The 27982-nt window shown below is 42.0% G+C and overlaps 1 protein-coding gene and 1 long non-coding RNA gene across 3 annotated transcripts; one reads left to right on the top strand and one right to left on the bottom strand.

Moving 5' to 3' along the window:
- OLAH (oleoyl-ACP hydrolase) lies at positions 1-27680 on the top strand. Of its 2 annotated transcripts, none has more exons than XM_025264367.3 (8): positions 1-153; positions 849-1020; positions 5430-5560; positions 17778-17916; positions 20157-20256; positions 21166-21323; positions 26474-26556; positions 27135-27680. In XM_025264367.3, exons 2-8 carry the CDS (start codon positions 989-991, stop codon positions 27272-27274), a joined length of 783 nt encoding a protein of 260 aa, XP_025120152.3. In that variant the 5' UTR covers positions 1-153; positions 849-988; the 3' UTR covers positions 27275-27680. The 2 variants fall into 2 exon arrangements, with proteins under 2 accessions (XP_025120152.3, XP_044784039.2); XM_044928104.2 differs by having other exon boundaries at positions 40-150.
- On the bottom strand, positions 20208-24227 carry LOC123329247. The gene is made up of 2 exons (XR_006544622.2): positions 23415-24227; positions 20208-20958 (listed from the first exon to the last, which is right to left on the bottom strand). It is a non-coding gene; the product is annotated as an uncharacterized LOC123329247 (long non-coding RNA).
- Positions 27681-27982: the final 302 nt, after the last annotated feature.

Here is a 27982-nt window from a genome sequence, read left to right as displayed (position 1 = left end):
CTTCCGTGCACTGCACTATAAGAAGTCAGCACACTGAGAGATCAGCCTGGTCTCCGGGGAACACTCCTGAGGCTCACAGCTGAGTGATCCAGGGCCTTGACATGATTCAAGGAGCTTCTAGGAAGTAAAAGGATAAAGTCCACTTGTGGGGTGGTAATTATTCTTCCTTTCTTTTCTGAATATTTGCAGCTTGCAGAGTTGGAAGTTTGGTATTTTATTTTATTTTTTATTTGCTTATCTTTGGTTGTGCTGGTCTTCACTGCTGTGTGTGTGATTTTTTTAGTTGCAGCGAATGGGGGCTACGCTTTATTGTGGTGCATGGGCTTCGTGCTGCAGTGGCTTCTCTTGTTGGAGAGCACAGGATCTAGGCACACAGGCTCAGTAGTTGTGGGGCATGGGCTTAGATGCTCCATGGCAGATAGAATCTTCCCAGACCAGGGGTTGAACCCATGTCCCCCGCATTGGCAGTGGTTTCTTATCCACTGAGCCAGCAGGGAAGTCCCAGAAGTTTGGTATTAGCAGTAAAGTTTTTCTAAGACTTCCTAATTCTTCCTTAAGTTTTAAAACTTTATAAATAGCTAGAAAATGAAGACACCAATATTTTAAAAGCAAACCTCCCCTCAGACTCCAATTTTCTTGTAAGTATTGAGTGTTCTTGGCTTGATTTGGCTGCAGGGTGTTTACTAGCTAGAGTTTTAGAAATGTTGCATCTTTGTCTTTCTCTGTATTAGCCGGGGGTTCAGCTAATGGAAGCACTTACTGATGATTGAATGTGAGCTGAGGCAGGTGACTCCAACATTACATCTGTCATGTTGCTTTTAACCCATTTCTTCTCTTTTTTTAAATAGGGCTTGGAATAATCAATACAATCAACAGATTTTAAAGTGTACTCAAGGCTGGTCAGAGGTTTTATATCCTAAGAGGTACTGAATTTGGCACTGGCCAGAAAGTTCCCGAGAGCAGCAGTTTTGCACCATTTCTTCAAAAAATGGAGAGGAGAGACAAAGCTGAGACCATCAGGTATGTCACTGTGTGCAGTCTGGGTCTTTCCAACCCCAGGTGCTCTAATACTCTGCCTCTGGAAGTTGCTCTTTTACATGGAAAGGGGCTTCTCAGAGAAACCTCATTTGATGGCCATTGTCCCTGCTGCTGCTAAGTCACTTCAGTCGTGTCCGACTTTGTGTGACCCCATAGACAGCAGCCCACCAGGCTCCGCCATCCCTGGGATTCTCCAGGCAAGAACACTGGAGCGGGTTGCCATTTCCTTCTCCAATGCATGAAAATGAAAAGTGAAAGTGAAGTCGCTCAGTCGTGTCCGACCCTCAGCGACCCCATGGACTGCAGCCTACCAGGCTCCTCCATCCATGGGATTTTCCTGGCAGGAGTACTGGAGTGGGGTGCCATTGATTGTCCCTAGTGCAAGGCATTTGTGTTTTTGCCGCACCATGTGGCATGTGGGATTCTAGTTTCCCCATTAGGGACTGAACCCATGTACCCTGCATTGGAAGTGCAGAGTCTTAACCACTGGACTGCTAGGGAAGTCCTGTAAGGTATTGTAAATGGCACCAACTACTCTCTATGTAAAATGGTACTGACTTGGTGGTGAGCTTAATGTGAAATTGTAAATCCATGACTTGGCCAAAAATGTGAAAGCAGGATTCCATTTACACCCATAAGTAGAGTAGAGGTCTGTGTCCCTGGCTCTCTCATCTGAAGCCTCCCAGGTATGCTATCCACTTCCTGCCACTTATGGGTCCACCTGTTTGTTGATGTTGAGAAAACAAGAAAAGGGATAAAGTGGGGAAGTAGCTCTTAGGATGAACAGGACTTGTGTTCTAATTCCTGACTTGTCACTGGCCAGGTGACCCTGGGCAAGTAACCTAATGTCTCTTGGCCTCAGTTTCTCCAACTGTCAACCCAGAATTAATAGAAAACATTCATTTTTGTTTTGTGGGTTCCTAAAACCATGCTAAGTATTTTTGAGACATTTAATCAAAATGTAAGGAAGATGCTATGATTGTCCTTATTTTACAGATGAGGACATTGAGACTTTCAGTCACTCAGGTCATTTTCCTAATGTCATATCAATGGACTTGAATTCAGATCTCTTTGTTTCCACAGGATCTTGAAAGTTAAAGTCACTCAGTCGTGTCTGACTCTTTGTGACCCCATGGACTATACAGTCCATGGAATTCTCTAGGCCAGAATACTGGAGTGGATAGCCTTTCCCATCTCTAAGGGGTCTTCGCAACCCAGAGATCGAACCCAGGTCTCTCACATTGTGGGAGGATTCTTTACCAGCTGAGCCACAAGGGAAGCCCAAGAATATTGGAGTGAGTAGCCTATCCCTTCTCCAGTAGATCTTCCCCACACAGGAATCAAACCTGGGTCTCCTGCATTGCATGCAGATTCTTCACCAGCTGAGCTATCAGGCTGCTGATAGTGGGTTAAATGATCACTCTAATCCCTCTCAACTCTAAAGTCTTAGAATTTTATGATTTAACCAAAACCAAAAATGAAGAAAGGGGAAGATAAAGAGAAGGCAAGTGCAGGTAGAAGGCTTCCACCCAGAGGACTGACTCAGAAAGGTTAGCTTTTCTTGGTCTTCGTCTGTTTTTCTCAGGAGACGCAGGAGATTGGATGGATGCAGAGGACAGGCAAGAGCCCAAGAATGAGAACATTCTGCTAACTGTCCAGGCTTCACAGCAATGAGCACTACCCTATCAGGCTCTACCTTCTTGAGAGATCCTGGCCGTGGGTTTGCTGTGGAGGACAGGCACCCCATCAATGTGGGTTCTGAGGACCCACTGTGACACTGGCCTGGCTCTAAATAAGTGAAGGGCAGCTCCTACCCCCACTCCCAAGGCAAAGAAAGATGGTTTTATCTTGAAGCAAATAATCAAACGGTTTCGCTGGTGGCTCAGTGGTAAAGAATCTGACTGCTAACACAGGAGACACAGGTTTGATCCCTGGGTGGGGAAGATCTCCAGGAGAAGGAAATGGTAACCCAGTATTGTTGCCTGAGAAATCCCATGGACAGAGGAGCCTGGAGGGCTATAGTCCATGGGATTCCAGAGTTGGAAATGACTTAGCAACTAAAAAAAACAGCAATGATCAAAGTGTCTACACCTAATTTTGTGTTTATGGCTTTGTATTGTTTTCCTTATAGAACTCCCCTACTTCTGTTGATTACATAGTCTTCAGGTATGGCAAGGCTAGTCTTATTCTGACATTTTTGTTCATGAGAATGAAAGTCATTGAAATAGACTGAAGTAGGGCTCCTTGGCTTTAAAAAATATGGATCTGTTCTAAAGTAATGTTGAATTCAAGTCATTTTACTAGACTCTTCAATAGCTTCCAGAAATAAGGTTCAGAAAACTCACCCATTAGCTATGCAGTTTTTACCAAACTGTGGAAGGCACTATGGAAGGCTTTTGTATTCCTTTAAAAAATGACTCTAGCGTTTTTCCAGTAAATGGTTGATACCTATGAAGCTCTTATTTAGGGCTGATCCCGGGTCAGTGAGTTTGTTGATAATAAGTTTAGTTAGAAGGAATGTAGCCTCAAGTACATAATGTCCCTTTTCAAAAGAAAACATTAAAATTACCCCTTTTGGGGGACTTCCCTGACCATCCAGTAGTTAAGACTTTGCCTTCCAGTACAGAGGGTGTGGGCCTGATCCCTGGTCGGGGCGCTAAGACCCCACATGCCCCATGGCCGCCAAAACACCAAAACATAAAAAACATACTGTAACAAGCTCAATCAAGACTTTAAAAATGGCTCACATTAAAAAATCTTTTTTAAAAAATTGCCCTTTTGTTTTTTCTCTTTAAATTGGCAATTATTAACATAAATGCTCTGATACAAGCCAAGGAGTTTTTCTCCAAAAGTTATTCTTCCCCCCAAGAAAGGTTTTAACTTATGCTTAAGTTTGTGTAAAGTTTCTCATAATTAGTAGTGTTCTATTATATTATCATGAAAACCAAAATCCTCTTTAAAGAACACATGTAAACCAGACAAAATCTCAATCACTGTTAGTTTTGGATGCTTGTAGAGATCAACTGGGGGTGTGTCCCTGGTAGTTCCACTGGTAAAGAATCCGCCAGCAATGCAGGAGACCCTGGTTCAATTCCTGGGTTGGGAAGATCCCCTGGAGGAGGGATAGGCTACCCACTCCAGTATTCTTGGGCTTCTCTGGTGGCTCAGATGGTAAAGAATCCACCAGCAATGCAGGAGACCTGGGTTCAATCCCTGGGTTGGGAAGATCCCCTGGAGGAGGGCATGGTAACCCACTCCAGTATTCTTGCCTGGAAAATCCCCACGGACAGAGGGGCTTGGAGGGTTACAGTCCATGGGGTCACAAAGAGTTGGACACGACTGAGTGACTAAGCACAGCACAGCACAGAGATCAACTGACTAAATGGGAACCTAAAAAAGAGAGAGGCAAGACAGATTTAATCACGATAGTAGGGTTGATTTGAAGAAGGCAATGGCGCCCCACTCCAGTACTCTTGCCTGGAAAATCCCATGGATGGAGGAGCCCGGTAGGCTGCAGTCCATGGGGTCACTAAGAGTCGGACACGACTGAGCGACTTCACTTTCACTTTTCTCTTTTCATGCACTGGAGAAGGAAATGGCAACCCACTCCAGTATTCTTGCCTAGAGAATCCCAGGGATGGGGGAGCCTGGTGGGCTGCCGTCTATGGGGTCACACAGAGTCGGACACGACTGAAGCAACTTAGCATAGCATAGCATAGCATAGGGTTGATTATCTCACATTTGGCGTGACTATATAACTTTTTAAATAATTTAATGATAAATTTGAAAACTTTACAGGAAGTGTTTAAATTATGGATGATGCAAATGTATATATATTGAATGTTTATGTTGAATATATATATTGAATTTTTAAAAAAGCAATTATCTGGAATACTAGGTGAAAGGATGCTTGGACATTGCAGTAAAATTTCCAATGATTATATGCAGATGCAAAAAGGTGTCTTTAATTAACACTCAGAAGGGAGTGAAAATTACGTGCTCTAGAAAACTTACAGATGACCTGAAATCATGAAGACATTGAGATAAAACTGTGTAGATACAACTCTTCCCTGAATTGGGAAAAAGGTGATTTCTAAATTAGCATGTCTATCCCTTTTAAATGTGCATATGAAATGTATTTCTGAAATAGTACATATAGATACTTGACTATTTCACTTACATCTATCAAAGTTTATGTACACTAACTGTTAGAAATGAATCCACGAAAAATTTTTTTGGCCGTTCTTGTTGGAAAAAAAAAAAGGCAATCCCTTTACATATGAATACAGTCTCCTTATAATGAATAAAAATTTCTGTTAAAACACACCTAATTCAGTTAGGACAGGTGAACTGACTTTACAGCATGTTAAATATTTGAATTTTTTCCCTAGGAATGAAAAAGTTGTGAACTGCTTATACCAGAATCGTAATGCACTTTTTAGGCTGGTTTGCTTCCCTTGGGGAGGAGGTGGCTCCACTTACTTTGCCAAATGGGGCCAAGATTTTCACAATTCCATGGAAGGTATGTAAGCTTTCATCAGTAAGTGATTTGCAAGGTCAGATAACATGCACATACAAACGATACAGATTTCCTTACTGGGGGATAGTTAATATTAATCGACACTCAAGATTGTTCAATAATGTGATTTTTCTATTTCCAGAGCAAGAAATTCTGTTATCTTCTGTTACTGAATTAAACATGTTATACCGTTTGTTAAGGCCAATAGGTCACTGAGATTCTGTTCAGACTCTGTTCAACTTTTTTATGCCCCTTGTCTGTCTATTACCCTGTCTGTCTTAGGAATTTTCTTTCTTTCTTTTTTTTATTGTTGTTGTTGTTTAGTCTCTAAGTCATGTCTGACTCTTTTGTGATTCCATGGACTGCAGCCCATCAGCCTCTGTCCATGGGATTTCCCAGGCAAGAACACTGGAGTAGATTGCTATTTCCTTCTCCAAAAGATCTTCCTGACTCAGAGATCAAACCCGTGTCTCATGCATTGGCAAGTGGATTCTTTACCACTGAGCCACCTGGAAAGCCCCTGTCCTAGGCACTTTCTTATTGGTCGACTGTGAACTTGAATTTTTTTTTCACAGCAGCATGAAAGTGAATTAAACACCACTCTTAAGTCATTTTCTGATTATATTTTCTTATTCCCTGACATGGGTAACTTAAGATAAGTCAAAAGCCTTGAGGGACAAAACACTGTACCTCTTACCTCTCTGAAACTGTAAGTCGCTCAGTTGTGTCCAGCTCTTTGGGACCCCCATGGACTGTATAGTCTGCCAGGCTCCTCTGTTTATGGGATTCTTTAGGCAAGAATACTGGAGTGGGTTGCCATTTCCTTCTCCAGGGGATCTTCCCCATCCAGGGATTGGATCCAGATCTCCTACCTTGCAGGTAGATTGTTTGTAGTCTGACCCACCATGGAAGTCCCTTATATCTGAGGTCATGGCATCTAATTCTTGGCTGACATTGCAGCACTGTTTTCTAACTTTTGGCTCAGCTGGTAAAGAATCCGCTTGCAATGCAGGAGACCTGGGTTCAACCCCTGTGTTGGGAAGATCCCCTGGAGAAGGGAAAGGCTACCCACTCCAGTATTCTGGCCTGGAGAATTCCATGGATCATATAGTCCATGGGACTGCAAAGAGTCAGACACGACTGAGCGACTTGCACTTTTCCAACTTTCCCTCTCTAGCCCTGTGGGAATACATACAGTGCTGCTGACTTCTTGGCCTATTAAAAGTAAAGCAACTATATTCCAACAGAAATTTAAAAAGAAAAAGTAGGCCTCCACCTGCAGTCTAGAACTTGCAACCTGTACCAGGTAATTGACACATCTCTACAACAGGAAAAAGGCTGGAGAAATCGCACTTCACTTCTCCAGAGTTTTCCTCTCTTCAGGGAGGTCCAGGTTGCCCCAGCAGTTCAATGATGCCTTCAGACAGGTACTGTGTGTGTGTGTTATTCAGCTTCCCTACCTGTTCAATGAGAGGATTTTTCTGCTGTAATGCATTAAAAAAATATTTTTTATTGGATTATAGTTGATTTACAATGCTGTGTTAGTTTCAGATGTGCAGCAAAGGGACTCAGTTATACCTATATTCACTCTTTTATTTTTTTTTCTTTTTTTATAGACTCTTTTCCCATATAGGCTATTACAGAGTATTGAGTAGAGGTCCCTGTGCTATATCGGATCAGATCAGTTACTCAGTCATGTTCGACTCTTTGCGACCCCATGAATCGCAGCACGCCAGGCCTCCCTATCTATCACCAACTCCTGGAGTTCACTCAGACTCACGTCCATCGAGTCAGTGATGCCATCGAGCCATCTCATCCTCTGTCGTCCCCTTCTCCTCCTGCCCCCAATCCCTCCCAGCATCAGAGTCTTTTCCAATGAGTCAACTCTTTGCATGAGGTGGCCAAAGTACTGGAGTTTCAGCTTTAGCATCATTCCTTCCAAAGAACACCCAGGGCTGATCTCCTTTAGAATGGACTGGTTGGATCTCCTTGCAGTCCAAGGGACTCTCAAGAGTCTTCTCCAACACCACAGTTCAAAAGCATCAAGTCTTCGGCGCTCAGCTTTCTTCACAGTCCAACTCTCACATCCATACATGACCACAGGAAAAACCATAGCCTTGACTAGACGAACCTTTGTTGGCAAAGTAATGTCTCTGCTTTTGAATATGCTATCTAGGTTGGTCATAACTTTCCTTCCAAGGAGTAAGCGTCTTTTAATTTCATGGCTGCAGTCACCATCTGCAGTGATTCTGGAGCCCCGAAAAATAAAGTCTGACACTGTTTCCACTGTTTCCCCATCTATTTCCCATGAAGTGATGGGGCCAGATGCCATGATCTTCGTTTTCTGAATGTTGAGCTTTAAGCCAACTTTTTCACTCTCTTCTTTCACTTTCATCAAGAGGCTTTTTAGTTCCTCTTCACTTTCTGCCATAAGGGTGGTGTCATCTGCATATCTGAGGTTATTGACATTTCTCCCGGCAATCTTGATTCCAGCTTGTGTTTCTTCCAGTCCAGCGTTTCTCATGATATACTCTGCATAGAAGTTAAATAAACAGGGTGACAATATACAGCCTTGATGAACTCCTTTTCCTATTTGGAACCAGTCTGTTGTTCCATGTCCAGTTCTAACTGTTGCTTCCTGACCTGCATACAAATTTCTCAAGAAGCAGATCAGGTGGTCTGGTATTCCCATCTCTTTCAGAATTTTCCACAGTTTATTGTGATCCACACAGTCAAAGGCTTTGGCATAGTCAAGAAAGCAGAAATAGATGTTTTTCTGGAACTCTCTTGCTTTTTTCATGATCCAGCGGATGTTGGCAATTTGATCTCTGGTTCCTGTGCCTTTTCTAAAACCAGCTTAAACATCAGGAAGTTTACGGTTCACATATTGCTGAAGCCTGGCTTGGAGAATTTTGAGCATTACTTTACTAGCATGTGAGATGAGTGCAATTGTGCGGTAGTTTGAGCATTCTTTGGCATTGCCTTTCTTTGGGATTGAAATGAAAACTGACCTTTTCCAGTCCTGTGGCCACTGCTGAGTTTTCCAGATTTGCTGGCATATTGAGTGCAGCACTTTCACAGCATCATCTTTCGGGATTTGGAATAGCTCAACTGGAATTCCATCACCTCCGCTAGCTTTGTTCGTAGTGATGCTTTCTAAGGCCCACTTGACTTCACATTCCAGGATGTCTGGCTCTAGATGAGTGATCACACCATCGTGATTATCTGGGTCGTGAAGATCTTTTTTGAACAGTTCTTCTGTGTATTCTTGCCACCTCTTCTTAATATCTTCTGCTTCTGTTAGGTCCATACCATTTCTGTCCTTTATCGAGCCCATCTTTGCATGAAATGTTCCCTTGGTATCTCTAATTTTCTTGAAGAGATCTCTAGTCTTTCCCATTCTGTTGTTTTCCTCTATTTCTTTGCATTGATCGTTGAAGAAGGCTTTGTTATCTCTTCTTGCTATTCTTTGGAACTCTAAATTCAGATGTTCATATCTTTCCTTTTCTCCTTTGCTTTTCACTTCTCTTCTTTTCACAGCTATTTGTAAAGCCTCCCCAGACAGCCATTTTGCTTTTTTGCATTTCTTTTCTATGGGAATGGTCTTGATCCCTGTCTCCTGTACAATGGCACGAACCTCATTCCATAGTTCATCAGGCACTCTATCTATCAGATCTAGGCCCTTAAATCTATTTCTCCCTTCCACTGTATAATCATAAGGGATTTGATTTAGGTCATACCTGAATGGTCTAGTGGTTTTCCCTACTTTCTTCAATTTAAGTCTGAATTTGGCAATAAGGAGTCCATGGTCTGAGCCACAGTCAGCTCCTGGTCTTGTTTTTGCTGACTGTATAGAGCTTCTCCATCTTTGGCTGCAAAGAATATAATCAATCTGATTTCGGTGTTTACCATCTGGTGATGTCCATGTATAGAGTCTTCTCTTGTGTTGTTGGAAGAGGGTGTTTGTTATGACCAGTGCATTTTCATGGCAAAACTCTATCAGTCTTTGCCCTGCTTCATTCCATATTCCAAGGCCACATTTGCCTATTACTCCAGGTGTTTCTTGACTTCCTACTTTTGCATTCCAGTCCTCTATAATGAAAAGGACATCTTTTTTGGGTGTTAGTTCTAAAAGGTCTTGTAGGTCTTCATAGAACCGTTCCACTTCAGCTTCTTCAGCATTACTGGTTGGGGCATAGACTTGGATTACTGTGATATTGAATGGTTTGCCTTGGAAACAAACAGAGATCATTCTGTCCTTTTTGAGATGGCATCCAAGTACTGCATTTCGGACTCTTTTGTTGACTATGATGGCCACTCCATTTCTTCTGAGGGATTCCTGCCCGCAGTAGTAGATATAATGGTCATCTGAGTTAAATTCATCCATTCCAGTCCATTTTAGTTCGCTGATTCCTAGAATGTCGACATTCACTCTTGCCATCTCTTGTTTGACCACTTCCAATTTGCCTTGATTCATGGACCTGACATTCCAGGTTCCTATGCAATATTGCTCTTTACAGCATCGGACCTTGCTTCTATCACCAGTCACAGCCACAGCTGGGTATTGTTTTTATTTGGCTCCATCCCTTCATTCTTTCTGGAGTTATTTCTCCACTGATCTCCAGTAGCATACTGGGCACCTACTGACCTGGGGAGTTCATCTTTCAGTATCCTATCATTTTGCCTTTTCATACTGTTCATGGGGTTCTCAAGGCCAGAATACTGAAGTGGTTTGCCATTCCCTTCTCCAGTGGACCACATTCTGTCAATAGCGTAATCTAACAAACCATCAGGTATCAATTACTACTGCCTTTTCAATACTACTATTTTGAAATATTTGCTTCACTTTTTATTTTTACTTTTGATTAAGATCTCTATTAATCTTCTTAAAATACAACTATTTTTTAAAATGGCCTTAGATTTATGGAAACATTGCAAAGTTGTTCTCAACTATCCTTCATCCAGTTTCCTCAATTATCTTCGACACACAGTTTCATGTCATTATATTTCAGGGACATTTACATGGATTATAATTTCAAATATTAGTTCTTTACCAGTCTTTTAGTTTGTTTACCTTTCTTGAGAGTTGCCATTTATTCCTGTGTTGGAACACTCTCTGCCTTTTATGATTATCACCTTCTTTGGGGATCTTTTCCTTCTTTCTTTGTTTTCTTATTCCCAGCTCTTTTATTCCTGTCCTCCATATCCATTTAAATACACTGCATCTGTTACCTCGCAGACAACATTCAGTCATTTTAAAAATAATTTTTGTCCCTTTAATCAATTTCTTTCCAGTATTCTGTCAGCCCTTTATGCAACTGTCTGACTATTTCTGTTCAGGATTTTCAATTTCTGAGTTAGAGTGTTTTTTCATATCTGCAATTTCTCATTTGAATTTATATTACAGTTTTGTATGGTTTGCTTTGCTTTGTGAGCTTTTAAAAAAGCATGTTCAATCATTAGCTGAAAAAGTTTGACTCTTACTTTCTTTGTTTTGTGTGTTACCCTTACTTCTACTCATGATGAAGTATGTTGCATTTTCCTGACCCACAAAAACAGGTCATTCTGGGACTTTGAGATGTTTTGAGGAATAAACTCAAGTTCTAAAACAGTGGGACTCATATGCTACATTTTTGCAAGGAGGGGATGAGGAAGGAAATGAACTTACATTTACATATGCATAAAATACCTTTCAAGGCTTCTGTTAATAACTGATACATTTGATTGCCCCTAGCTGGTTAACTAGGTGGCAAGGAAGGAATGATGCTGAAGCTGAAACTCCAGTACTTTGGCCACCTCATGCAAAGAGTTGACTCATTGGAAAAGACTCTGATGCTGGGAGGGATTGGGGGCAGGAGGAGAAGGGGACGACAGAGGATGAGATGGCTCAATGGCATCACTGACTCGATGGACGTGAGTCTGAGTGAACTCCGGGAGTTGGTGATGGACAGGGAGGCCTGGCGTGCTGCGATTCATGGGGTCGCAAAGAGTCGGACACGACTGAGCGACTGATCTGATCTGATCTGAAGAGCAAGATTTGGAGAGATTCTTGCATTGCAAGCATTTTTGTACCTCTTGAATATTGAACCATGTATGAATTTAAACTGCCCTGGAAATTTAAAAAAAAATTCTGTATGAAAAAACAAACAACCACCCAGGTCATTCAGCAGGGAGTAGCCCAAGGCAATTAGTTGCTTACTCTGTTTATTAGTTCAAGGGTGTCCTCTTCTGTCACTATAAGTGAAGTGCAGTTTATAAATAAATGACACTGTAGAGTTGGGGGGGTTCATTCTTCTGATTCTCTGATGCTACCTGGCATCTGTAGGGCTCTTATCTTCAGCCACTTCCTTATTTATTTTCGCCATCAGGCCTCCAAGGGATGTCCCTCCCTTTCCAATGTGCTTTTCTCAGCCACTACAACTCTGCTCCCTCATGCTTTCCAAGCCCCTTTCTCTCCATTTCCAGGTACCAACGCTCTGCCATGGAGGTCTCCCCAAAACCCATGCACTGGAAGAAGAGAGCCCTGTTACTAATATATAAATATATTTTACAAATTATTGAAGGTCATTTCATATGAGGTTTTCAACCAACAGTTGACAGTTTAAGATAGATATTTCACATATTTTTCTGACTTTATAGAAATGTAACATACTGTAAATGTTCCTCTGAAGCTTGCTTTTTTCTCCTCTGTTTTTTTGAGATTCATCCCTTGGATATGTGACTCTCTACTTCACTGACTTTTAACTAGTATATATTATTCCACTGTGTGACTACGTGTCTAGTCTTCTCTTTATAGGTGTTAAGGTCTTTTTCTGCATGTATAATAACTTTTGTGAGCAGTCTCATATACAGTTGACCTTTAAACAGTGCAGGAGTTAGGGATGTTGAACTTCTGCACAGTTGAAAATCCATGTATAACGAGTAGTTGGCCCTCTGTTTTCAGGGTTCAGCATCTGTGGAATCAACCAGCTGCATTTCTTGTGGTACTGTAGTACTTACTATTGAAAAAAGTCTGCATATAAATGGACTCTCCCGGTTCAAACTCTTGTAGTTCAAGGGGCAACTGTATGTGTTCATGCATGCATGGGTAAAAGTCTATACTTAAAGGTAGAATTTCTGGGTATTGAAATAGGAATGTCTCTACTTCAAACTGTCCTCCAAAAGAACTGCAAAGATTTATACTGCCAAAGCAGCACATGAAAATTCGTATCCCTTTATATCCTTGACGACACTGTTACTGCCAAGGCTTTTAATTTTTTTGCCAATCTGTTCATGAAATTATTCTGATTTTGTTCTAATATTTCCAGTGTTATTGAGATGTAAATGACTGGATAAGCTTGGGGCTTCCTAGGTGGTGCAGTGGTAAAGAATCCATCTGCTAAGGCAGGAAACGCAAGAGACACAGGTTCAATCCCTGGATCGGGAAGATCCCTTGGAGGAGGAAATGGCAACTCGCTCCAATACTCTTGCCTAAAAAATTCCATGGATAGTGGAGCCTGGTGGGCTACAGTCCATGGGGTTGCAAAGAGTCATACGTGACTGAGTGACTGAGCGCACGCACACACACACATGCACGCACATGGTGAATAAATTTAAGCTGAACCACATAACTTGACATATATATATTGTGAAATGATCAACATGTAAGTTTAGTTAACATCTATCCTCTCAAATAGTTTCAGCTATCCTTCCTGTGATAATTTTTTGATCTATTCTCTTAGCAATTTTCAAATATGCAAAATAATACTGTTAACTATAGTCACCATGTTGTACATTATATCCCTAGAATGTATTCATAGTAATCAAAATAGTATTCTATTGGCATAAAAACAGACACCCAGGCGAATGCAATAGAATCGAAAGTCCCAAGATAACCTCCCAAATACACAGTCAACAAACATTTGACGAGAGTGATATGAAAGTCTCTCAGTTCTGTTGGATGTTTTGCAACCCCATGGACTATACAGTCCATGGAATTCTCCTGGCCAGAATACTGGAGTGGGCTGCCATGCCCTCCTCCAGGGGATCTTCTCAGTGCAGGGATCGAACCAGGTCTCCTGCATTGCAGGTGGATTCTTTACCAGCTGAGCCACCAGGGAAGCCCACAGAAAAGACAGTCTCTTCAATAAATGGTGCAGGGAAAGCTGGATATTCACAGAAGAATGAAACTAGAGCACTCTCACCACTCACTCAAAAAATTAACTCCAGAAGAATTAAAGACTCAAACATAAGACCTGAAATCATAAAACTCCTAGAAGGAAAGAAAGAAAAAGCTCCTTGACATTAATCTTGGTTACGATTTTTCAGAGATGACACCTACAGCCCAAACACAAAAGTAAGATAAATAAATAAGATAACTCCAAACCAAAAAGCTTCTGCACCACAAAAGAATCAGCAAAATGAAAAAGCAACCTACCAAATGGGAGAAACTATTTGCAAATAAAACCTCTAAGAAGGAGTTAATAGCTAAAACATATAAGGAACTCATACAACTCAATACCAAAAAAACAATGATTTTAAAACTGAATAAACAGAGGAACTGAATAGATATTTTCTGAAAGACAACTTACAAATAGCCAACTGGTGCACGAAAGGATGCTCAACATCACTCATCATCAGGGAAATGCAAATCAAAACCACAAGGTATCACCTCACACCTGTTAAAATGATGGTTCCCAAAATGACAAAAGATAACAAGTGTTGATGAGGACGTGGGGAAAAGGGAGCCCTTGTGCACTGTTGGTAGGAATATGAATTAGTCAAGTTACTCTGGCAAACAATATGCAAGTTCCTCAAAAAATTAAAAATAGAACTACCACTGCTGCTGCTAAGTCGCTTCAGTCGTGTCTGACTCTGTGTGACCCATAGACGGCAGCCCACCAGGCTCCCCTGTCCCTGGGATTCTCCAGGCAAGAACACTGGAGTGGGTTGCCATTTCCTTCTCCAATGCAGGAAAGTGAAAAGTGAAAGTGAAGTCGCTCAGTCGTGTCCGGCTCTTAGCGACCCCATGAGCTACAGCCTACCAGGCTCCTCTGTCCATGGGATTTTCCAGGCAAGAGTACTGGAGTGGGGTGCCATTGCCTTCTCCAAGAACGACCACATGATCCAGCAATTCCACTTCTGGGTATATATCTAAAGAAACAAAACTGGTTATCTCAAAGAGATAGCTACACGTCCCACGTTCATTAGAGCATTACTTACAATAGCCAAGACATGGAAGCAACCTAAGTGTCCATTGATGGATGAATGATATAGAAAATGTGATATCTAGATAGACAGATAATGAAATAATAGTTAATACTGAGCCGAAAAAAAGGAAATCCTGCCATTTGCAACATCATGGATGGATCTTAAGGGCATTAGACTAAGTGAAATAAGTCAGACAGAGAAAGACAAATACTTTATGGTATCACTTATATGTGGAATTTAAAAGAACAAATTCAGAGAACAGAAGTCATTGGAGGAAATGGGTGAAGGTGGTCAAAAGGTACAACTTCCAATTACAAGATAAATTACTCTTATTTTAAACGGAGCAATCCTTGTTATAGGTGAGACTGGGCATTTTTCATATATGCATATATTGTTGCTGCTCAGTGGCTCAGTTGCATCTGACTCCTTGCGACCCCATGGGCTGATGCAGCATGCAACACTTCCCTGTCCTTCCCAATCTCCTGGAGTTTGCTCAAATTCATATTTCTATGTATGCTTCCTTTCCTGTGAGTTTCTCATCAGATTCTTATGCTTACTTTCCCATTTGATTCTCTTCTTTTTATTGATGTATAGAAATTCTTTACATACTTATGACCCTAATTTTTTAGGTATTGCAGGTTAAAATGTCTTTCCCAGTCGATGCCACCTCTTTCTTTACATGTTGTCTTTTGATTCGTGGAAGTCTTAAATTTTAATATAGTCAAGTTTATCTCCCTTAAAGTTTGCACTTCTTACAGCTTACTTTAAAAAGTATATCCTGTCAGTCACAAAGCTATTTGCCAATATTTTATTCTATCAGTTTTAAAGTATTTTGTCATATTCAGGCTAGAATTGACTTTTCCATATCGTGTAAGAGCTAGGTATTTATTGATTTCACATGAATAATCAGCTGACTTGGTTATTCAGAGACCTACACTTTCCTTCCCACTGATTTTAAATGGCAACACAGTTATAAAGTGAGTTCCCACATGTATGTCATCTATCTCTAAGCTCTCTATTCTGTGCCATTGGTCTATTTGCCTTTCTCATAAATTTAAGGCACTTCAATGCCTTGTCCTTCTCAGCCACCCTTGAAACTTGGTGTCTTATATTCCTGATACAAGCCACGACAGTGTGATCACTCACCTAGAGTCCTGGACATCTTGGAGTGCAAGGTCAAGTGGGCCTTAGGAAGCATCACTACGAACAAAGCTAGCGTAGGTGCTGCAATTCCTACTGAGCTATTTCAAATCCTAAAAGATGATGATGTTAAAGTGCTGCACTCAGTATGCCAGCAAATTTGGAAAACTCAGTAGTGGCTTCATGACTGGAAAAGATCAGTTTTCATTCCAATCCCAAAGAAAGGGAATGCCAAAGAATGTTCAAACTATGCACAATTGCACTCATCACACGCTAGCAAAGTAGTGGTCGAAATTCTCCAAACTAGGCTTCAACAGCACATGAACCAAGAACTTCCATATGTTCAAGCTGGATTTAGAAAAGTCAGAGACCAAATTACCAACATCTGTTGGATCAAAGAAAAAGCAAGAGAATTCCAGAAAAACATCTACTTCTGTTTCATTGACTACACTAAAGCCTTTGACTATGTGGATCACAAAAAACTGTGGAAAACTCTTAAAGACATGGGAATACCAGGCCACCTTACCTGCCTCCTGAAAAACCTGTATGCAGGTCAAGACGCAACAGTTAGAACCAGACATGGAAAAATGGACTGGTTCCAAATTGGGAAAGGAGTACATCAAGGCTGTATATTGGCACCCTGCTTATTTAACTTATATGCGGAGTACATCATGTGAAATGCTGGGCTGGATGAAGCACAATCTGAAATCAAGATTGCTGGGAGAAATATCAGTAACCTCAGATATACAGATGACACCACGGTTATGGCAGAAAGTGAAGAGGAACCTCATCAAGAAGCTCTTGATGGAAGTGAAAGAGGAGAGTGAAAGAGCTGGCTTAAAACTCAACATTCAAAAAACAAACATCATAGCATCCAGTCCCATCACTTCATGGCAAATAGATGGGAAAACAATGGAAACAGTGACAGACTGTATTTTCCTAGGCTCCAAAATCACTGCAGATGGTGACTGCAGCCATGAAATTAAAAGATGCTTGCTTCTTGGAAGAAAAACTATGACCAACCTAGACAGCATGTTAAAAAGCAGAGACATTACTTTGCTGACAAAGGTCAGTCTCTTCAAAACTATGGTTTTTCCAGTAGTCATGTATGGATGTGAGAGTTGGACCATAAAGAAAGCTGAGTGCTGAAGAATTGATGCTTTTGAACTGTGGTGTTGGAGAAGACTCTTGAGAGTCCCTTGTTCTGCAAGGAGATCCAACCAGTCAATCTTAAAGGAAATCAGTCCTGAATATTCATTGGAAGGACTGATGCTGAAGCTGAAACTCCAATACTTTGGCCACCTCATGCAAAGAACTGATTCATTGGAAAAGACCCTGATGCTGGGAAAGATTGAAGGCAGGAGGAGAAGGTGATGACAGAGGATGAGATGGTTGGATGGCATCACTGACTCGATGGACATGAGTTTGAACAACCTCCAGGAGGTGGTGAAGGACAGGGCAGCCTGGTGTGTAGCAGTCAATAGGGTTGCAAAGAGTCAGGCACAACTAAGTGACTGAAAACAAGAAGCCATAGACAGTCATTCTGTTAGCATAAGCTCATGACTGGAATTTTTAATTCCCTCTTATTTTTTTTTCTCTTCGTTATACCATTTACCTTATTGTGAGCCAAACTCTGCACACATGTGATTCATCCGGTGTTTCTAAATGTTTTTTAAAAATTCTAAATGTTGGTGAGTATTTTTCATATATGTAGTCTGCTGTAGCTTGTGTTCATTTAATCAGCAAATTCTAAAATTTTTCTCTCCTTACATTTGACTACTATTATTCACATCTTTGAAACTCTTCCCATCATATTAACATAAGCCCTTTCACAGTATCACAGCAACCCTCCCACCATCTGCACACATTAACCATCTTCCTTTACTTCCAGTGCATGCCATACGGCTTGCTGGGAGAGAAAGTCGGCTTGAAGAACCTTTTGCAAGTGACATGCATCAGATAGTTGATGAAATTGCCTGTGCCCTGCTGCCGATCATCCAGGATGAAAATTTTGCATTTTTTGGCCACAGGTATTTAACCTCTGTTTTTAATTTTTTTTATTGTTGTTGTTTTTAAACCTCTGTTTTGAAAAACATTTGGGGGACTTTTTCCCACCACAGATCCATGGTTAATGTTATCCTCTGTGTCTTATGGGATGTGTGCCTTTGTTTTAGTTTGGTTTTGACGTTTCATCACTGCTTGAAAGAATGATTGATTCAGTATGGTTAGAGCTCTTCTCAAATGAGACAGTCAGACTGAAAGAAGTCCTAGCAGGGACCGAAAAGATGGAAAGCCCTAGTGCTGAAGTGAACGAAACTTCTCCTTCAGGAGTGTGTAAATCCTAGGCTTCTTTCGGTATCTTCTCTTTTGAAAATAGCCCCAGTATTGGGTAACTCTGACCAGCCAAGGCTCTTACAAGTGGCCAGTCTGTACAATCATCCTACTTTTTTTCCCTTTTAGGCAGAAAGCATTAAGATTTGTAAAATCAAGACTCTAGCAGCAACGTATATCCCATTTATTTTTTAAATTAAAAAGGATATAAATAGTATGTATTTCCTAAGCTAAACTGTAGAATTTTAAGGTTAAGTCATAAATATCAGAGTTCTGTCTGCCTCTTACTCAGTTCGACCTTCGGCAGCTTCCTTGGGTTTCTGAATTAAGTTTCTTCCTCTGTGAAGCCGGAATGATAATGGCTCCATTTCTGAGGATTAAATGAATAATAACCATAAATTACTTGGCATTATGGTAAGGACTCAGTACATTTTGGCTCCTGTATTATATATATTTACAGATATGATTGAGCAAAAAAAAAAAAAGAAAAATCAAAGTATCCATTATCCTAGATAATCCTTCAGAATTTTGATGTGACTCCATAGTATTTTTGATGTTGGGATCCTATTTTATATTTCTTCCTAATTTCACCCCCCCCCCCACTTAAGCTATTGCTATGGAGATCTGTAATCACTGCAAGATGACTTTGTCAATTCCTTTTAAGAGAATAATTATTTCTATCTTTTTTTCTGTTATAAAAGCACTTTGATGACATTTTGGTAGAAAATTTAGTATACATTTCTTATAAATTTCTTAAGGACCACATGTCCAGAATTTAGGTTAATGATATACACATTGATAGAGCACTTGATAGAAATTTCCAAATCACCTTCAGTTTACACTCCAGCAGCAATGACCATGGAACTGAGTTTCCTTTGTTCATTGCCTGAAGATATTTGCAAAAAATGCTCTTGATCAATACTGTCTACAAAATATAACTATGTAATGTCTACAGCAGTTCACAAACTTTTTATTCCTGGCATTGCTTTAATACTGGGTTGACCAAAAGGTTTGTTCGGGTGTTTCTGTAACATGGTATGGAAAAACCCGAACAAATCTTTTGGCCAATCCAATACTTCTAGAAGCATTGAGGGGATCAAAGAGATTTTATGTGTGGTTTATCTATCAATATTTACCATATTAGAAAATAAAACTATGAAACTTTCAAGATACTTAACGTTAATAATCCCCTTATATGCTTATATAAAGAATACATATTTTATGCAAGACTATATTCTCCCAAAAAAGCACTGTGGGAAGAGTGGCACTATTTTACACTTTGGCACACATTTAATGTCTGGCTTATTAGAAGGCAGCTAAGATTCTCTCTTTTGCATTCCAACTGTGCTGATAACCCATGACACACGTGGTGTATGGAAAACTCAACTATGCTCTCATAAAAAAAAAAAAAGAGAGAGAGAGAGAGTTTAAGAGGGAAACAACATTGTAGCAATATTCTAAAAATGGCTTTAACCTCACAGACTACCTGAAAAGGTGACAGGAACTCCTGGAAGTGCCCAGACTATACCTTGAAAACTGCTGATAAATATTAAATATATAGTGACATCTATCTTTCAGGGAGGAAAGGAAATTTAAATTAATTTCAAGACATGGTGGAAATCAGTACTCAATCTTAGTTTGAATTATCTAGGATGTCTTGAAACACTGCGGATGTGGCTGCAAATCATTGAAAAGCTGCTGCTGCTGCTGCTAAGTCGATTCAGTCATGTCCGACTCTGTGCGACCGCGTAGACGGCAGCCCACCAGGCTCCCCCTACCATTTACAAATAAGTTAGCTATTATTCAACTAATATAAGCTCTCCTTTGGTCTGTTTCTTGATCATTGCTATGTTTATGATGCTTGTTCTTGTGGACTTCTGATGTATTACCATGAGTTTTGTTGAATAGTTATTATCATGTTTTTCTTCCCCAAATGTAGTATGGGATCTTATACTGCTTTTTTTACCGCACTACATCTCAAAGAAAAATATAATCTAGAACCGGTACATTTATTTGTGTCAAGTATAAGCCCTCCTCATGTAAGTAATTTCATTTTCCTTAGGGAGGGTGGTGGAAAGGGGGGAAGTGCGGTGGGGAAATCAAGTCATTGTTTTCCTTTCTGATGAGTTTTGATCCAGTAGACATGGTGATGAATAAAAGATACTATTGGTTAATGAAACTCTCACAAATCTCTTTTACTGTCCTCTTCTCATCTTTGCTCTGAAACGCACTTTAACTGTTTCCTGGTCAGTGCTTGCACTGGCCCAGGCATCTCCGATTAAAACTATTGATTCTAAGTGTATTTTCCTCCATTCTGAGTCAGCAGAGGATTTAACTTTCAGCAAACTAACTGGATCATTCTTTTTTTTTTTTTTAATAAAAAATGTTTGTTTATTTTTGGCTGTGCTGGGTCCTCGTTGCTGTGTACATCTTCCTCTAAGTTGCAGAGAGCCAGGGCTCTTCTCTAGGTGTGGTGCAGGCTTCTCAATGCAGTGGCTTCTTTTGTTGTGGAAAGAGGCTCCAGGGCACACAGGCTTCAGTAGCTGCTGCACATGGGCTGAGCAGTTGTGTCCGACAGGCTTAGTTGCTCCGCGGCATGTGGGATCTTCCTGGACCAGGGATTGAACCAGTGTGCCCTGCACTACCAAGGCAGATTCTTTTCCCGTGGTCAGGTACTCCTGTCTGCCATCAGGTGATGGTCTGTAAGCACTTCTGTGTCTGAAGGTGTATTCCTGACGTATCTGTGGAGAGAGATGTACTCCATGTCCACCTACGTCTCTGCCATCTTGTTCTTCCCACAAGGCAGATTGTTAACCCCTGGACCACCAGGAAAGCCCTGATCAGAGAATTCTCAAAATCACCAAAAGGGAGAGTAGAGAGTGTTCAGCGTCTGAACAGGTGTTTTAAATGAAATGTCAGACTAATGTTTTTACTGTTTCATGTCAAAGGCCAACATTCATCTCCACAAAGATAATTTGTGTAAAGAAGAAATTGCCTTTGTAATGAAGAAAATAGGAGGCATTCCTGACAAATTTTTTGATGAGGAAATGAGTCCAGAATCTGTTACCAGGTTGTTAGCAGATCTTCATATTTTGCATGATGTCATGTAAGTCATTAAGGCACATTTTCTCTCTCTCTCTCTTTTTAAAATAAATATCTATGGAAGACACAGGTTGGCTGTTCTCTGAGGATCCTTGTCCAGGAAGGCAGAGTTTGACTTGTTTTCTTTTGAGGCCCACCTGTGATATTTTTGCCGCCTTAAAATGGAGCCTGGGCATGGAAATTACATCAATCAATGATGCACAGGGCATCTTTATCTTTTTAAAAAAAATGTGGTTCAATGTGTGTTGGGTTGGCCAAAAGTTTGTTCGAGTTTTTCCATAAGATCTTACAAGATCCCCAAATGAACTTTTTGGCCAATCCAGTATGCTTTATCACATAAAAAACATTTGTTGAATAAATTACTAATGTCAAAGGATGCTCATCTTCTTAGGGGAACAGCAGAAGGGGATCCCTACTTATTAAATATGTGGAGGTGATCCAGGACAAGGGAGTGGTTTGCTTCTTGGGGGAATTTTGTTCCAGAACTCATTTGGCTCCATGACACCTGACTATTCCTGTCTCCTGAGAGGTCTCACTGACATTTGATTCTTCTAATAGGACTGAAGTCCTAATGTTCCAGATACTGGCCCTAATAAACTGAAACCACAAGGTTCTCCTTTTCCTAATCTCCCCACAGCAGGTCCTGTGGGGCCAGCATTTGGCCCTCAGTCACTATTATATACCATCATGCATTTCTTCAATTTTGTCTGGCTCTTGTCTCCTTTGGGGAGGAGCCAGACATACGGGTCTGTGTTCCTTTTCTTTCTGCCACAACGCCTGGAGCTGAACCTAGGGCCTCCACAGGCAGTGCCTGTGAGTAGAAGTTTATACAAATAGCTTTAAAAAAGGAAAAAAGTGGAGCAGACTTGAAGCACCTTGAGAACAGAGACAATCCTGTTCATTTCTATCACATCTCTGCGTTCACACCAATGCTCACCTCTGCTCCACCACTAGGGGCACTAGCTGCCCTGGTCTGTCATCTCTCTCCATTTCTACCCCAACCGTCTGAGCAAATGTGATCCCCATAGGGCTGTGCTGTCTGTGTTCCGGGTTTAGCGTAGAGTCAGAATCCAAGAAACACCAGTCCAAGTCTGACATCCCCTACCCCTACCAAAGGAAACGTAATCCAAAGCACTGTGGACATTAGTGAAATAGCGTAGGCAAAAGCTGCTTTTTAATTAAGCCTCGTACAAACATGCCTTCTGTAGAGGCTCTTCACCAGGATCCAGACCCCTGGCCTAGTGGCTGTGAGATTTGGACCCAGGGTCCCGTCTCTCAGAGGAAGGGATGCTGAGAGTAAACCCCTCAAGGTGTGGTGGGTGAGGATGCAAAGAGGTCGTGTTTGGGAGACGCCGTGGATATGGCACACAACAAACCACCCTCAATTTTTAAAAATCCAACCCAACAATTCACTACCAGAGGTTCTGGTGACTTTGGGGAATTAACATTTGTTAAGAAGAACCCTGAGTGCTGGAAAGGGAGCCAAGGTTCAACAACAGACCCCGAGAGAAACTGAAATAGAGAAGTTCATGACTCACGGGTGGTGGAAGAGGTCCACGGTGCACCTAGTGGGGCCACATGGGGAGGTCAAGGCCAACTGCAGGCAGAGAGGTGGCTGGACCTGATGGACACACCCTTAGGCCTGGGTGGAGGGCTTTGGGGTTTCTGGGCTAAGTTCAGATTGGTATTGACCAAAGAGCGAACCCCAAAGAGCGGGTTTTGGTAAACTTCATGCGAGGTTTATCTAAAAGGTACACAAGGGAAGGCTCCAGGGGCCCCAGAGCGGCTGCCACCTAGGCCACTGGGGGAGGGTCACAACAGGAACTCACCCGTTTGTGACCCTGCTCCAGGAGGGCCAAGCGTCAGGTCCAGGCTCTCACAAGCTGCCTGGCCGCACAGCATGGCTGCTGAGGCACCAATATTATAAAGCAGTTTAGCTAAACTCTCAAGAGATCTCAAAAGAAACCTCCCCCAGACTGAAAATAAAAGTCATTCACAAGGATATTCCACTCGCAGAATACAAAAAAAAAAAAAAAAAAAATTTTTTTTAAGTCTCACCCTCTCCTCAGAGAATCAAATCTTAGGAGCTACTTACGAGGATTCACTTCCTCTCTCCAAATCTCAAATGTCCTAAGCTTGTTCTGGATTCTCCTCTTTCTGCTTCAGCTACTTCCCCTTCCTTGGTCTGCTTTCCTCTCTCCGCCTCTCTGCAGCACTCAGCTTTTCCCAATATACAGGAAATCAGGCCTGGAATGTCTCTCTACCCTCTCCTTGCCCATCACCCACCCCCAAGGCTCAAAGCCCGGAGGTCAAAAGGAAAATCCGAGGCAGGAGGGAAGGCTTTGCAGCTCCACTTCACTGAAGCTGTCCTCCTGTCCTACTCGGATGAACACACAGTCCTCTTCTCTCTCTGGGACCCTGATGACACACATGTCAGGCTGTCAGTCATCATCCCAGGGCTCTAGATGTTCTCCTTTAAAAAAAGTTTTTTTTTCTTTTCGTTTCAGTTTGGATAATTTCTATTAACCATCTTCACGTTGACTTTGCTCAGCTGTATCAGATCTACTGATGAGCTTGTCAAAGGAATACCCTATTGCTGCCGCTGCTTATTTCTAGAATTTCTTTTGGACTCTTCCTTGCAGTCTTCACCTCTCTAATGAATTTCCCTATTTGTTCACATATGTCCATCTTTCCTATGAAACCCTTTGGCATTTCCATCATAGCGACTGTCAAGCCCTTGTCTGACAGTTCCAACATCTGGGTCTTATTTGAGTCTTGTGCGTATGTGCTAAGTCACGTCAGTTGTGTCCGACTCTTGGCAATCCTATGGACTCTAGTCTGCCAGGCTCCTCTGTCCGTGGGGTTCTCCAGGCAAGAATACTGGAGTGGGTCACCATGCCCTCCTCCAGGGGATCTTTGCCACCCAGGGATTGAACCGGAGTCTTTTATGTCTCCTGCTTTGGCAGGTGGGTAAGTTACCACTGGGCCACCTGCGAAGCCCATTTAAATCTTATTCTTTTAATTACTTTGCCTCTTGACAATGGAGTTATTTCTTGCTTTTTGTGTCTGATAATTTTTTTTTTTAAGCTAGGTATCATGCATAAAACAGATATTCTATTGAAAGATATCATGCATGAAACTGACATAAATATATTTTATGATTTGAGCATGTCTCCTCTGGCAGGCCATGAATGTGGGGAGTTGGGTCAATCCAGACTGGAGATGAGCTGAGTTTCAGTTTTGTTGCTGCTATGGTTATACTTCAGGGCAATGGTTCTCCCAAGTTACTGCATGCTTACTGTGGAGACTGGACTGGAGAATTTGTCTCAATTTTTCTGTCTCTCTCCAGGCTCTCCCCACTGACAGCTGTTGTTTGGTCCCCTATGTGTGATGCTAGCCCCTGGGGTAACAAGGGGAGCTGATGGACATCCGAGCCAATCTTCAGCTTCAGTCTTAGTCAGGTCCTCTGTGTCTAGGTCTTGTGGGTGGGTCTGGTGGGTATTAGGTGGAAGTTTCCAGTCCCTCCCCAGTAGTAGAAGACTTTGCCTTGGCTTTTGTATAGAATTGGGGGCCTGGTACCTCAGCTGGTAAAGGATCCACCTGCAATGCAGGAGACCCTGGTTTGATTCTTGAGTCACGAAGATCCCTTGGAGAAGGGATAGGCTACCCACTCCAGTATTCTTGAGCTTCCCTGGTGGCTCAGACAGTAAAGAATCTGCCTGCCGGTGGGAGAACTGGGTTTGATCCCTGGGTTGGGAAGATCCTCTGGAGGAGGGCAAGACAACACACTCCAGTATTCTTACTTGGAAAATCCCAATGGACAGAGGAGCCTGGCAGGCTACAGTCCATGGCGTCGCAACGATTCAGACACAACTGAGTGACTAAGCACAGCACAGGGGGCCCAAGACCCTTCCCATTCCTTCCCCCAGGGTAGAGGGTTAATGCTTCCATCCCCTACATCCATGGGTCTTCCCATGTGCCCTGGGTTGGGGGTGTGGAGGGGAAGTGTTTGATGCCCCTCCTCTAGCAACTGAGACTTCTGCTTGGTAGGAGGGGAGGACTTGACTGGGGGCAGGGTCAGTGTCCATCTGATGGTCACATCCAATTTCCTGCTGCCCACCTGCCCTGCAGAGAGGGCTATTTCTGACCTCCTGCCTTGTTCCTAGTCTTTCTCATGAACCCCTAGTGGGGGCCATGGATAGAAGCCTGTGAGTCAGTGTGACCTGCATCTGACACATCACCCCATGCTTGGTCCCCAGCACTTGAACATTTGTAGCTGGTTCCTTCTGACCCACATGGACAGCAGACACCCTTCATCCTGTGCTCTGCCCACATGAGCCAGTCCATGTGACCCATCTCTCCTTAGAGGGGCCCAATCTTCCTTGGAGTTCGGTTTCTGGTTTGCCTTGCAAACTCAGCTTCCTGAAGAGTTCAAGAATTTATGGTTTTGCAGTTTGTCAGGCTTTTTTCCTTGTTAGGCCACAAGTGGCGCTCCTGGTTTTCTACATTCCAGGCAGAAGTGGGACTTCTTGCCCGGACTATTGAAAGAGATAATCCTTTGTCCCCTTCAGTCTGCTCGACACATTGTACCAAAAGGGATGACTGTCAAGTCTGGTCACGATGTGCCTTGCGCTAAATCCTCCTGGTGGCTGACTCTCTTAGGATGACCACATTCCTTCAGGAGACCTACACGTGGCCCTTTCTTGCTTAGTATTATTTCTTTTTGGGCACACCACATTGGGTGTGGGATCCTGGTTTCCTGACCCAGGATTGAACCTGCACACAGCAACCCTCTCCCAAACAAGGGAGGGCTGGAGGATAGAGAGGTGGCCATTTCAGGGGAATGACAGTTAAAGATACTATATAGCCAGCCCCATTTTGTGTTGGACTGGGTGCCCAGGTACTCCCTGACTGCACCTGACTGTTCTAGAAGCCAGAAGAGCTTGGAAAATAACCTGGACCACAGTGACTCTCAGACAGGTGCTGACATGTAAAAGTGCCACGGATTAAAAAAAATAAAATGTTTGTATTGCTGTAAACAGTAAAAGGGAAGGAAGTGAGGACTTGTTTGATTTAAATGAGGTTATTAATAGGAAAAGATTCTAGGGGGTGTCTATTATGAAACGTTACTAACCGGCTCCTTTATATTTGCAGCTCTGACACACCCTCTAAGACTCGTCTTTCTTGTGACATAACATGCTTTTCTGGATCTGAAGATGTACCACTGGATATGGAAGGTGAAATGATTTTGATGGTGTGAGGTGTTTTATTGAGACATCTGATGATTTCCATGCCAGAGGTGCTGGCCATGCCTTACAGCACAGATCTGATTTTTTAATGTCCTGTACTAGTACATAAATCCAGTCACACTTTTTTTCATACACTACAAGGGGATGTGTAATGCCCATGCTTCTTTTTATATCCTTAAACTATTGCTGTACTTCAAGTAAGTGTCTTTTTTAAACAATTCATTTGTATAAAAATGGTCTGGTCAGTATAGGGCACAAAGGCCAAATAAAAGTATTAGTGTGAACAACAACAACAAAACTCTCAACTGGCAGTTACATGGAGTAGAAAGCTGGTCCCGGTTTTATCTAGTGTAAATGGAGAGATGTCAGTTGTGTGTAAAATGAGAGAAGGCAGGTGATACCACTGTATACTGATAGGTCTCTGAGAAATTAAAAATTCAGGGTGTACAGAACATGAGACCATGGAAGTAACCCTACCACTAGTGTGCTCTTAGAAAAGTAACACCTGGGAGTAACTCTGTGGGTGGTGGCGTCATCTGTTATTAAATACAATTCTGTTTTTTCAGCCTGGAAAGACGTAACCAGTGGAAGTTTTGACAGTTTTGTGCTTCCAGGAAACCACTTCTATCTTATGGAACCTTCCAATACAAGCTTCATCAAGAATTACATAACCAAGGCTCTAGAAATATCACTGCTCGCCTCTTGACAGATATCTCCCCTTCTTGGTCTTAAAACAGTCCAGTTGATTATCTGATACTCTTCTTCAGTTTTTTAGAGTAGCTTAGGACTTTGTTTCAGAGATTGGAAAATGATACATTTGCTGCTGTCAGGGTGATGGTTATCTACAAATGTATTTCCCCAGAGCATTTACGTATCTGGGGGATGAAAGACGAATGGGTCAAGAATACTTCCGGGAGGGTCTTTCTTCTTTGTATTAGAATCTCATTTGAGTCTCACCTGTGGAAGGTTTGTCAATGAAATTCCTGCTTGGTCAATGATTTATTTCTTCCTTTCGGTTATTCTGACAGTGAAAATCACAGACAGGGGAAGTGCTTGAAATGAAATGACTGTTTCATTAACACACTGTGGCCCAAAGCCTGATCTCACCTTTTGAAATATAGGGTTGCCCCATTCAATGAGGAAATGTAGCCTACTGTTAAAATAAGACAGCCCCGAATAATCATTGCTGCCTGTCCTGGCAAGTCCCCGGAATGCCTGTGGCCTTCTTAGGTTCTCTTCTAAGGGGTTCCTCCAACCTGGATTGCCTGTTGTCTCTGTGTGTTCCTGCTGCTCTTTATGCAATGACCAACTGGGACTCAGGGCAACTGTTTGGGGTCTAGTCCTTGGCGTACAGAGGGTCAAGCACAAATGCCAGACCCAACGGGCTGCCTCAGCTTTGTGTGTGATCATCTGA

Source organism: Bubalus bubalis, chromosome 14 (genome assembly GCF_019923935.1).
Source record: "Bubalus bubalis isolate 160015118507 breed Murrah chromosome 14, NDDB_SH_1, whole genome shotgun sequence".
Lineage (NCBI taxonomy): Eukaryota > Metazoa > Chordata > Mammalia > Artiodactyla > Bovidae > Bubalus > Bubalus bubalis.
The sequence above is the reverse complement of the archived record's forward strand: the minus strand, read 5'-3'. Positions and strand labels throughout refer to the sequence as shown.

Excerpts from the sequence above, each read along its gene's own strand:
- OLAH (XM_025264367.3), top strand. The coding sequence starts at position 989 with ATGGAGAGGAGAGACAAAGCTGAGACCATCAG. Across the intron at positions 21,324-26,473 it reads CATATTTTGCATGATGTCAT|CTCTGACACACCCTCTAAGA; the intron begins GTAAGTCATTAA and ends TTATATTTGCAG. Across the intron at positions 26,557-27,134 it reads TGTACCACTGGATATGGAAG|CCTGGAAAGACGTAACCAGT; the intron begins GTGAAATGATTT and ends CTGTTTTTTCAG.